General features: G+C 37.7%; 1 protein-coding gene across 1 annotated transcript in view; it reads left to right on the top strand.

The window, feature by feature from the left end:
* Positions 1-13,521, top strand: part of LOC129225903 (chymotrypsin-like elastase family member 2A) — a 46,130-nt gene that overhangs the window by 15,764 nt on the left and 16,845 nt on the right. The window contains exons 5-6 of the mRNA XM_054860435.1: positions 5,788-6,001; positions 12,942-13,065. Of these exons, the coding sequence (XP_054716410.1) occupies positions 5,788-6,001; positions 12,942-13,065 (338 nt within the window). The remainder of the gene's footprint in view (positions 1-5,787; positions 6,002-12,941; positions 13,066-13,521) is intronic.

The following is a 13,521-nucleotide window of genomic DNA, read 5'->3' as shown; positions in this document are numbered from 1 at the left end:
CTGAAGAGTAAAAATATAAACAAAGTTAAAAAAAAAAAACCACAAGTACGAAAAAAATACAGTACGTGTTTTGAAATACTTTTTTTCCCATACATTTATTTAGTTTATTTTTGAAGATGTTCTTCATATTTAAAAAAAAAAAATTAACGGGGAGGGGGGGGTGAGAGGCCAAAAAATAGTTTAAAATACATTATACATTTAACCTGATTTCTCAAATTTAATATTTTATTCATTTCAAGATTGCATGAAATAATAAATTAATTAAAAATGAAACTAGCTTGCATTAAAAAAAGAAAGCGAAAAATAAAAGCAATTTCTATTTGTTGTAAAGAACTGAAGTGAAATTTAGCGTGTTGGGGAAATGGGTATGAAGTACGAACTCTCTTTCTAAATGAGAGCAACCATTAAGACCGTTTTTAAATCGTCATAAATCAGCAATTTACAACAGTAGAAAAAAAATGTCTATAAACAATAAAATTATACACTTGCGGATGACAGAAAATAACTGTTCCAAAACATTTCTGTCATGAAGTAAAAAATTAAAATTGAGAATTCTTAAAATTCCTACGAGAATTAGCACAGCAATACGATCCGCTCTTCAGCGGCTAACCTCCCCACGTGGTTCCCCTTCACTTTTCCCTTAAAGAATAATGCCTCAACAACCACGCCCACTTCTAGTATCAAGGCCCTTAATGATCTAAGAGTTGCCAGCGAGGGACTTTCCATTAACAGTGACAAAATGGGGGCCCACAGAGACCGATATCTCCCCCCCCCCTCCCTCGGATGATAGAGTTTCAAATTGTCTATCATTTCCTTTTTTTTTTAAATCTTTATATAGTAAAACAAATGCAATCAATTTTTTCTCCAGGGAGGGGGCAGTTGGCCTTTTCCGGGGGGAAGTGCCCCCCCCCCCCTGGAGAGATGCCTGAACGAAACACTGAGGTGAGCTTAAAAGTATTTTGAACGAGATAAAGATGGTGGAGCAAATTTGACACAATCAAGAGTGCATAATGATGTGGGAGACAAAAATATTCTCCAGCCTCTACCGTATTTACTTGGATTTTTTTTTCAACTGCAGTAATACATTTCTACGTCTTTGTAACACGTCTTTCATCAATTTCTTTTTTTTAGGGTATCACGTATACATCAATTTCATTTTTTTTTTCTTTTTTTTAGTGTTGGAAGAGTTTCATTGGTGTGTCACTGTAGGTAGTAGAGAATTGTTTCGAGGGCAACTACAACATACACTGGTGTGCAAAAATTAAGGACGAGACGGTTTTTTTCAATATAACTTTGTACAAAAGCTTTCCAAATCAACACATTTTATACCGTAAGATCCCCAATACGTAAGGACATGTGTAATGTAAGCAACACGTACTAAAAGAGAAATCAGAGGGATAAAAAGAAGCTTTATTGAAAAAGTAGCATGGAGCGCAATGCGACTGAAGGCCGAAACATCCCCGTGACGGGTGTCCAGCAAGAAACATCCGGTCTTTAGTAGGGGATATGATCTCCCCCGACTGCTAGGCAGGTTTCACAGCGTCTGCCCATGCTGAGAATGAGGGTGTCAATGAGTTGTTGAGGCATTGCTGCCCATTCGTCTTACAGCGCCAATCGAAGCTCCCGAATCGTTACTGGTGGTAAGGTACGAGCTGCCAAGCGTCTGCCTAGAAAATCCCATACATGCTCGATGGGATTGAGACCCGGAGATCGTGCCAGCCAATCCATACGTTCAATATCCTCACTCTCTAAGAGCTGTTCGGCAGCTACTGTGCGATGACATGGTGCATTGTCGTCCATGAAAAGGAACTGCGGACCCATAGCGCCTCTAAAAAGACGCACATATGGAAGAAGAATCTCGTTACAATAACGGGTCCCGTTGACTGAACATGCGTCGAAGATGTGAAGGTCTGTACGACTACCAAGCATGATGCCTCCCCAAACGAGAACACCGCGACCTCCATACCTGTCCCTTTCAATGATGTTCGAGCGATGATTGCGGCTTCCTCGCTCTCTCCAGATGAGTATGCGATGAGAATCGCTACTCAGACTGAATCTGCTCTCATCTGTAAAGAGTACTCGTCCCCATTCATTGTCTCTCCAATTCCGGTGTTCCCGGCACCACAGAGAACGCCTTCTCCGATGGGCAGGCGTTAGAGGTACACACCGTATAGGGCGTCGTGCAAACAGACCACCACCGTGCAGTCTTCTGGCCACGGTAAAATGCGATATCGGTCGTCCAGTCGCCTGTCTCGTGTGTCTAGCGATTTCTCCCGCTGTCTGCCGCCTGTTTCTTCTGGCCTGTAAGACAATATACCGGTCATCTGCGGGTATGGTTCCTTGTGGACGACCACTACTGAACCCCCGGATAGCTGTTCCTGTGCTTTGAAATTGTCTCCAAAGTCGTGAAACGATGCTGTGAGCAATTCCGAACTCTGCAGCCACACTTGTCACACTGCGGCCTTCCTCCAACTTCCCAATGATTCGACCTCGGGTAAAAGCATCCAGATGTCGTCTAACAGATTGATTATTCGCCATTTCTCGCTGAGGCAGCAACTCGGTGTGATTTTAACTGCTATACGGCGTGCAATCTCTTTGCCAGAAATACTGATTTTACACCGACAACATGCTTTATACTACTCAGACACTCCCCCATTACGTCTGCCTGCATATATGCGCATGTGCTACCGTACATCACCTTACTTAATCTCCTGATTGGTCTTTCTGTCCGCTCTGCCTCTTCGTTCAGCTAATATGCTAATTTTTCGACTTCGTCCTTAATTTTTACACACCAGTGTAGTGTACGTACGTGAGGGCGTCAACTTTGTGCCACCATCTTTCTCTTGTTCAAAATACGCTTTAAGCTCTCCCTGTCATAATCGCTCAATCATTCATGGCTAATCGAAAAATGGTTATTTTTGCATTTATTTTCATTTTTCCTCAAAGTGTTGATGGAATACAAAATGTACTTGAGTATCAACTATTCCATTTAAACTTTTAATATAAATGATAAAAATTCACCGAACTTTGAGAACAAATTTTCTTACTTTTGAAAATAGTTGCTTAAAAAACTGACATAAATACATTTTAAAAAAATTTTACGTATTTATTTACTTTTTTTTTTTTTTTTTGCTTTTAAAATTAAATTAAAACACGTGCCAATTGTAGGGATTGCTAAATTCTTAAAAAATCATAAGTAAAAATGAGCTAAAAAAATTTGTTCATATACATAAAATACACCGCCAACTTAGTTATTCCATTCGAGGATTGCAGTTTCGTGCTTTTTAACTATCAGCCCGGAATAGGAAGTAACTGAGTTATGAGGTGGGAAACCTCTTAAAGAAGCCAAGAGAGCCTTTCAAACTGGTAGCTAATGTAGAATTAGCACACCAGACGAGTGACCGCAGCAATGGTGTGGTTCAACTCCAAGTTTGAAGGCAAGGCTAGGTATTTTGCAGTAAATTACAGCCCTAAGCCAGGGCTAAGACAGAAATACATAAAATTTTCTGCAAAATATGTGTTCATGGTTTAACACTAGTTACTGCAATTTTTTGAGGTGGCTCCGACGATCTTTAATTGATCTTGGTTCTTGTGTAGTTCACAGGGACGTGCATAGAAATTTTGGGTCCCGTCAAAAATGACTTCCCCCCTCCCCATTATGTTTACCCCTATATTTCACGCTTAGTTTTTAAAATATTGGGTTCCCTTCATGGACTCGAGCCCATGCCAACAGGTGTTCCTACCCCCCCTTATGCACGCCCCTAGTAGTTCATAAAACCATTAATTGCTGGCAAACAATGAAAAATGTTGAAACAATACACATTTAATTGAGAAAACTGATGGCACAAAGATTTCTCTCATTTTATGATAACCATTAAACAACACCCACACAAAACAAAATCACCGATAACGGTCCTTCGATAACACAATATGAAACTTTCCTAGAGTTCAAGTGAAGATAGTTGTGTTACACGAGACTCTCGCGTCAATGCAGAATTAATGTGTGCAACCGTAGTCTTGTTCAAACTTTTTGTTACCACAAATAAAAGCTCATAAGCTTAAGAACAACTAAAGTTGCCGCTCGCCTTGTCTAGTGGTCAGAGGAATCTGACTGCCATAGGGAGGTATCGGGTTCGATTCCCGGTTCGGGCAAGGAAGTACTTTTTCTCTCCTGTCCTTTCTTTGTGTGAATGTGTTGTAGTGCTGTGAATGGTTGTCTACCCTATAAACGGGTCTTTATGGCATGTGAGTACTTTGGAAGTCGGACTTCACACCAAATTATGGTACAGTTGGAAAAGTGAAATAGCGTACCCCAAAATGCCAGCCTGGCTGGCAAAACACAACAACAACAACAACAAAAGATGCTATGGCACACAAAGTCGGGTCGCTGGCGCAAAATTGACGGTAACTGTTAAAAGTTTGATTATAAGTGCACAAAACCAGTCCTTAGAGAAAAAGCTTGAATGACCAGATCAAAGTCCAATCATCATTCTAAATCGAATATATTACTAATGATGTCATGGGAGTTGAAACGGGATTAAGTACTAAATTGGGCATGTAATCCATAGATGTAGTATAACTACGGGCACAACTCCGTAGCGAAAGTCAACGGCGCGCCATTGAACCCTGGAAATTTGAAATAGACGGGCAAAAAAGTAGCATGCGCTGATGCAACGCTGTTTGCATCAGGCTACGGCAAAAGTTGTTGCGTGCAAGACGCGCATGCGCTTTTCGGGCATTTTCCCGTCTCTACTAGAGGAGCTCGTTGCTCATGGAACCGGTTTCTTGTTGTGTATCTAGTTCATACTACGTCTATAATGTAATCATAGTAATTGTATAACAAACTAGCAGTATCTGCACGGAGATGCTCGTGCTAAGAATTTGAAGGAATTCCGTTGAATAAAAAAAGAATCCACGCCCACTGCCCCTTCTGACGTGAAATGATCCTTTTTCTTCAACTAAAATGCGAACACACCTTTTCGAAAAACAAAAAAATCTTTTAATTTGGAATTTTAAACTTTTCGTCAAAACACATAAAAAGATTAACAGTAGCTTTAAAACTCAAAATATTCCTTCAATTGTATAGCACATCGCTAAACGCGCCAAGCAACCTTGCTACCGTAATCCTGCCCTTTTGCGAGTGAAGCGGTTTTTTTCTGCAATTTAAAATGTTTCGCCATATAAACAATACTATAATAAAAACGTTATTAAGAACAATCACAATTGGATAATACGACAAATGAAATTATTTACTTGGATAAATAAATATCTTCAACAACAAGAACAAAAATTAACGTTGAAGAAATAAGGAAAAGAAAACTCAATAGACAAATCCTACAAAATCAAAATATGTACCTGAATATCGAAAAAAAAACGCATTCAAAAATCAGTTCTCTGAGCACAACAGTCCCACAATAACGTAGCGTCTGAGCTGCGCGAAATGGTTCTTCGCAGCTATCAACACTGTCGGTCAGCATCCTCTCGATGAGTTATCTCACCCTGCCGTCTATCAGGAATTGATAGAACTAATTGTTAAGTTAAACATTTGATTTTCAATTACAAATACTTCTGTCAATCTGATTTTTTTGAAAAAAAAACTTTAGCCTTCCTCAATGAATGAACTATACAACAAAAAAAAAAAAAAAAGAATTTTTCAGTTCGAACCAGTAGTTCCTGACATTAGCGCGTTCAAACAAACAAACTCTTTATATTATTAGTATAGATCTTGTCGAATTCAGTGATTGAAACATAAAATTGTTTTTACTAATTTGAACTAAACTTTTTCAGTTACATTACCTACTACTGAATGCGGGAAATCGGAAATCAGCCCGAAGCCAACGTCTTTCTTAGATCGAATCGTTGGTGGTCAAGAGGTTACTGAAGGCAGCTGGCCTTGGATGGCTGATCTACAACAAAGACTTGTCGAGCCTAATGGTCATATGTGTGGTGGAGCGTTGATTAATGCACAGTGGGTGATTTCCGCAGCACATTGTTTTGGAGGGTAAGTTTTTAAAGTTTTCCTCCGTATATATACACTGAGTATTTTTGCAATCTGTTTTAATGAAATAAGACAGGTTATTGTACCAAGCAAATCGAATAAAATTTACTATTGGATTCAAGGTATTGTTCCCTCTTAGTATACGTTGAATAAAATCAACTTCTAACACGTTCAAGTCATAGTTTCATATGTTGACTTTCCCTCTTATTGGTATGTTGAGTAAAATCAACTTTCAACACTCTTAAGTCGTGATTTTGGACATCAACGTTTCCGATTATGTTGAATGAAATCAACTTCTAACACGTTCAAGTCGTGGTTTTGAACATCAACGTCTCCCCACCACAGAAGTATGAAGTATCTTATTTCCAAATCATTACCTTCTAATAATGTACATCCATCTGATTTCAAGTTCTTTGATTTCTGGAGGTGTGGACTTCGAGAAAGACTCACAGTTGCTCAAGATAACTACGGCACGTGAGGTTTTCGAGAGGGTGTGCTGCTACTTGTTTCTTTAGTATGGGTTCTATAACGATACTTTTAAGCAGTAGCGGCCATTCGGAGGGGCAAGGGGGGGGGCGACCGCACTAGCACTTTTCTCATCATTAAATATCGCCTGAAAGTTTTTAGGATTTCAAGTTGAAAAAAATTCTGGGGAGATCACTCAACGATAGCTTAAGACGGCATTTTTTTACTTTGTTTTCGAAAAATTTCCGAAGGAGAACCCGTAAACACGCTCCATCCTTCTTGTGTCTTCAAAGAGGGCCTAAATTTGTGTTACTATAAGATTCTAATTTCGTTTTTTTTTTTTTTTTTTTCTAGGAAGCGAACCGGTCTCTTCCTAACATCAGTAAAAATATGTAAAAATGCGTTTTGAAACTTCCAATTAAGAGACAAATTCGGGAGTAGTCCTCCGCATTTTCCTTTGAAGTCACCGAAGGAAGTTTTAGGGCTTTATCAGTTCCAAATGATTTATCGGGGAGAACCTCGGAATTCATTCTTCCCTCAAAATGTCATTCAAAAATATCCTGAAATAGCGTTTTAAAAACGATTCAACTCTACAAAAATTTCGGGAGGGAACCCAAGAACGCCTTTCCCCCAGTTTGCTAAAGATGTCCTAAATTTGTTTTTTTAAGACATCAATTTCGGGATTATTTTCGGGAAGTTACCTTATCATCACCAAAGACGTTTCTTTTGATTCTTCAGCTTCAAAAATTTTTTGAAAAGAGTTCCCTTAAATCACCCAAAGATAGCCAAAATTAAAGTCTTCAGCTTCCAAAAATTCCTTGTCCCCTCACTTATAATTCCCAATCGTCGCGCCGCCTCTGCCTTTAAGCATTGATTAGAGAATTGACTAAGATTTTTTTTCTTTGATAAATAAATGAGATTTTACAACCTGCACCTTCCCTAATTCTTTTTATTTCCACGGTTTCGAATTCAACATATATACTTCATTATACATAGTTTCATGTTCATGCTGTTACTTTGGATGTTCATAACATATACATTCGACATAGAATTTTACCTTTTCGTACTCAAAATGGCCGAGGATGCTTGCTTTATTCATTGCTGTCACGCCTTTTACATTCAAGTAAAACGATAACGTTCCTTGAATGTAATTTCATTTTTAACTTAACGAATAATACTCACGAACACCCCATGTATGTCTCTGTTCAAAAACCGTACGCAGTAGCAGTGTTGCCAGATGGTCAAATCCTGATTTCCCCAATTCCCTGCCAACTTTTCCCCAAAAAGCGATGTCTTCTATTGAACCAACGCTCGGAAAAATTATTTTTCCACCAATATTTTCATAAAATGAGTCGACTTCTTCTGATATTTTTGTCTCTTGAAAAAACATTTTTTTCCCCAAATAGCCAAATTTTCTTATAAAATTCCCCAACTTTTTTTTTTCTTCCCATTTTCGCTTTTTTTTTTTTTTGTCTTCTTTATCTTTTATCTTTTTTATATTTTTAGTAATAATGAAGCTGAAAGTCTCTCTGTCCGGATCTCCCTCTCTCTCTCTGAGACGCGCATAGCACCTAGACCGTTCGACCGATTTTCATGAAATTCGGCAAAGAATTAGTTTGTAGCACGGGGGAGTGCATCTTTAAGCGATTTTTTTGAAAATTCGATTTTGTTCTTTTTCTATTCTAATTTTAAGAACATTTTCCCGAGCAAAATTATCATAAAATGGACGACTAAATTACCAAGTTATCATAATGCGGAATTGTGACGTGGGTAAACCAATTGGCGAGAAATTCATCATGCATTATTTGTAAATATATAGAGCGGAACCAAAATACCTTTTTAATTTTCTACTACGAGCAAAGCCGTGTGGGTGCCACTAGTCATAAATACAAGCGCCTGATCGATTGATAAGAAATAACCTAATTTTTTTTTTCTACTCGCATTTACTTCTGTATGTACATTTAAATTATGATTTTTGTATTACGGGACGCAGGAGCGTCCCGCCCCGCCAAGGAAACCAAACGTTAGCAGCCAACAGAAACAAATCCACCGCCAAAGACGAAAGAAAATAAAAGCGACCAAGACCAAGATTACACGACAGAACTTGTTGCGGTTTTTTGGGTTTTTCACTCCTCTGTATCTCAGCCCCATGAAGACCCCCGGAGTTGATTTTTTGTGCACTCAATCTCTAGTGGCCCCTGACGCCGTAAACCAAAATACAATCCCCTGGACCATCAGGGGGAGGAGGTATTAAAGTTATAAAATCGCTGTTCAAAAAAGTTTTCGCTTTCTTTGACAGGGCTACAGCCCAGACGAAAAAAGGAATCAAGCTGAAATTTCGCACACACATTCCTTGTGCCCTACTGATGTGCCTTTTGTGCCATTTGACTCCCCTCCCCTTCCCCCCTCGTTTTTACCCCCCAAATTGTACCGTCCCGGGGTTCAATCACAGCCCCCCGGGGGGCTACGGTAATGATTTTTTGTATACATATTCTTGGGGGGGGGGGCCATTAAGTACATATACAAAAATTCAACCTCCATGGACATCATGGGCCGGAGTAATTAAAGTTTGAAAATCACTAATTTTACCTAAATTCTTCTGTACTTACTCTCAGCTCTTAGGGTTTGTTTATCTCCTACTGCAATTGCAAGGTTAGAACAGATCTAACAGTTATTCCAAAGATGGCTTAGGACATGAACTTCAAATCAAGACTAAAACATATCCAGCAGTTGCAACTAGACGTTAAATCGCGGATGTCACAAATTTGCCACAGCGACTGCGCATGCGCGCGGACTTAGCTCATTTTGGGCTTTCTGTTTTCAGATTCTATGTTGCTTGTTTATACTTAAGCAGAGAAAAAAGTTATTGAATGAGATTAGAATGCGGTCCCCCCCCCCCCCCCCAAAAAAAAAAAAAGTTTTGCCAATACGAAATTTCTTTCCCCTGTTTTTCAGTTTTAATATATTTATGGAGGGAAGAAATTTTAAATGTCGGCGCGAAACTGGGGTTATACGATTACAATATTTTACGTGACAAATTATATGAAACTGTACGCATATGAATACGGCACATATAACTTTTTAATTGAAAGCGAAAAATAGCACTTTTTTTATTGGTTTGCCTATTTTCTAAATTAATGGATTTTTCACAATCAACACATAATGAATTGAAAATATATGAAATACGTGTGTGGATATCCTTGCTTTGCAGTAATTTGTTAGCTGAAAAAATTTTTGCAATTAATTTAAGCAAGACTTTTAATGAGCTTAGTCCGCGTGCAACATGCGCATTCGCTATGGCACACTTGGGATATCCGCGATTTGACATCGAGTAAAGTTGTATAGATCTTCTGACACATTCAAATTTAAAATATTTAATGGCTTAGTTTTTTTTGCTTGGTGATAACATGCGTTATTTCGTTTTTTAAATGAACTTTTAAACAAAACTAGGTATTAAACAAGACAAAGACTTCTATCAAAAAAAAAAGATAAATCACCAAATAATTAAAATTATCCCATAAAACGTAAAATAATCCACGATTTAAGAAAAAATGTAATTAAACAAAAAGTGAAAAGCTAGATTAAAATAGCACTCAAGCTGTAAAACATTTAAAGAAACCTTCATGAAAATGTTGAATAATCTGTCAAATAAAGAAACTGTAATAGAATTTATTGCAAAGTTGTAAAATACTCGAAAACAATATAATTTAAAATATAGTATTTTATTATCCAAGAAGTTTTCTTTGCAACAGAGAGGATACAAGGATTGCAATAAAATTTAAACCGCCCAATTCTCGCAAAATGAACATAGAATCTTAATAGTCAGAAAATAACTTAACGTAAAATTAGGTTAGCCATTATTGTTCCTTAAAAACACAAAACAGCGTTGTTTCAATTGAAAATTTTCTGACTTGAAGTTATCAATTCTAAAAATACAGACAAAGTAATAATATCAATGCAAAAAGATGTGATATCTCATCGAAAACAACCCTGTTGTAAAAATTTTCCCGCCAAGAAAACCTTTAACTTTTCCGCACAAAAAAAAAAAACCTGCATCCTAAACCCAAAAACTCTCAGGCATAAAAAGTTATGATATCTAGTTTGCCCGCCAAGTATCTGCCAAACTATCATCCTCCCTCTTCTCCTTTTTCATCACAGCTACTTCCATTAGAACCTCCTCCCACCTTCAACTCCTCAGAAATATGGATAGATCTTTTAAATTGTTTATCTTGTTTGGCGGGAAGCTTTTTGCTCACCAAGCAACCACTTCACTTTGAAAAGCTTCAAGCCAAACAAGATAAACAATTTAAAAGATCTATCCATATTTCTGAGGAGTTGAAGGTGGGAGGAGGTTCTAATGGAAGTAGCTGTGATGAAAAAGGAGAAGAGGGAGGATGATAGTTTGGCAGATACTTGGCGGGCAAACTAGATATCATAACTTTTTATGGCTGAGGGTTTTTGGGTTTAGGAAACAGGTTTGTTTCTTTTTTTTTTTTTTTTTTTTTTTTTTTGCGGAAAAGTTAGAGGTTTTCTTGGCGGGGAAATTTTTACAACAGGGTTGTTTTTGATAAGATATATTTATCTAAGAACATTCTTCATCACACTTATTTTTGCCTGTTTCACGTATCAACTAGTTACTCAAGCAGAACTATTAATGCGAATTCCGTAGCATAATATTCCACATAATGCGAAATGCGAATTCTATAAAGTTGAGCAAAGCTAAACCAACGCTGTTTGATACAATGTAACTACCAGATGTCAAGACGCGAATTTAAATACGAAAAAAATATTTTTTCCCCGGGTTTTCCCCAAGGAAAAAATTTTTACCCAAAGAATTCCCCTCAAAACCCATTTCCCCAAAATTTCCCCGGAGAGCACCAGATTTCCCCAAAAAGGGGAAATTTCCCCCAATATGGCAACACTGCACAGTAGGAGGGAGTAACGCCGTATTTTGTACAAGACTAATGTATTTAAAAAGGAAGAAGACGAACGAGAGAGAGAGAGAGAGAAAGAAGAAAACAACTAGATAGTGCAGTAAGATCTTGCACATATATTTATATGGTAATAATATCTACAGTGCCCGGTGTTGCACGGTCTACCTCGAAAATTAAAGTTGTGTCAAGTGCCGCACGTTCAACGATCAGGTTTACATAGAAAAAGAAAAAAAAATAGGGTAAAATCTTCCGCCAAATGTAGAAAAAAGCAATTTTATGACTCAAAATTTAAATTTAGACATCTTTGGATTTCTTTTTTTTTTTTTTTTTTAACTCTACAAATTCAGTCAGTTATTAATAGGAGTTCACATTCCGTTTCACAGATTTTCTGGCAAATGGGAAGTTGGGAAAAGTTTTTACATGTCTCTTCATTGAAACAAACCAAAGTTTTCCTGTTTCTCGTTGCATGTAAATTTTCGCGTGACTTAGCAGATGATTAGAGTAGATAATCAGACAGAAAAAGAGGGAGTAGTGATACATTGGCAATGGTGTGATGATAAGGCTCTTCGTAGCTTTCACAATGCTGCCAGGTTAGGATTGCCCCAACAATCCTCATTTTTGGTGTGATGCTCAGAGGAACAGTCTGTGCCAGTTCCTGCTTCCGACGACTTAAAATCTGTTCAAATACAGTTAAGTAAGAGTATATAGGGTTAGCATAAAAGAATATAACAGAATTAAAAATTTATATTTCATAAACTATTACACTTAGCACTATAAATGATACGTAAAAGTAAAGATGAATTGTGAAAGTTTTTTTTTCATTCACAAATGTTCGATGTGTGCATCTTTTGCAACGCGACACGCATGTAAAACATACATTTTGGATTGTTTCACTGTCCATTTTTCGTAATGCTACACATATGCTATGTTTTAGTTCTTCAAATGTTGTAGGCAATGATGGTGTATAAACATTTTATAAACTTTTTATCCTTTCTGTGCTTTTAAACGTTGTTTCATTTTTATCCAATTTATCTTGCACAGAGCTATCGCTTTTCAATAAACATTGTGTTTGATGAAACATCATTTAAAAAAATCACATGGGTTTAGGTTTTGGGATCTGTCTAGCTAACGCATAAAGGGTAAATCATCATCACCTGCACGGCTAATCCAGCGTTGCGGAACGTCAGTGGCACAGTGAAGTGGGGGGTAGGGGGAACCCCCCCCCCCCCACCTGAGGTCTTGGTTTTAACATTGTTGCCTATCCTAATACAGTAGTTAATACACATGTAAGGACCAAAAAACCCCTTCCGGTTGGAATTTCTGGCCTGCGCTAAAGCGGAACGTGCACGTTTAAGTAGTTAGATACGTTCAAAAAAACTTGAACAGTTTATCTTTATTATTATGTATCATTTATAGTGGTAGGTGTAATAGTTTAGGAAATATAATTTTTTTAAACCGGAATATTCTTTTGTGTTAACCCTGTACATAAAATGCTGTTTGAACGATGCACATTTTAATTTTATCATTCTTTTATTCTGATTTAGTCTTCGACGTCCTGGCGATTGGCGGATTCATCTCGGAAACCACAGAAAGTTCGATACCGATGTGGGTGAACAGATCAGATACGTTGAGCGTATAGTCATTTATGATGATATCCCTCCAACGACGGTAAGCGGATGCCATGTTTTTAAGACAGTTCTCCTTTGGTGTATATCACGGGTCTCCGAACTATGGCCCGCGAGTCAGCGGGCCAGATTTCACGTCCACGAATTACCAAAGTCATAATTAATGTGTAATTTTACAGTCAGAATCTCTTAGATATTTATATTTTGTGAGTTTATGATTACACATATCAGGGTAAATGCGATCAAGGGCTCCCCGAAGGGAAGTCACGGGAGGTCACTGTTTTCTTCCAAAAGTTTACTTATTCGGCAATTTTTTTCTGATGATTTGGTAAAATTGTCATCATTCGGCAAAAATTTTACTTCCATTCGACAAATTGAGAATTTTTGCCACACCAAAAATGTAAGTCCTCTGAATGCGATATCATTTGTTAGAATTTTAAATATAAGGCCCGATCAAGTCAAAGTCCGTGGACCTACAGGACCGTGCGGTAATCAGGCC

Source organism: Uloborus diversus, chromosome 7 (genome assembly GCF_026930045.1).
Source record: "Uloborus diversus isolate 005 chromosome 7, Udiv.v.3.1, whole genome shotgun sequence".
NCBI classification, from domain to species: Eukaryota; Metazoa; Arthropoda; class Arachnida; order Araneae; family Uloboridae; genus Uloborus; species Uloborus diversus.
This window is presented reverse-complemented; position numbering and strand designations above follow the sequence as displayed.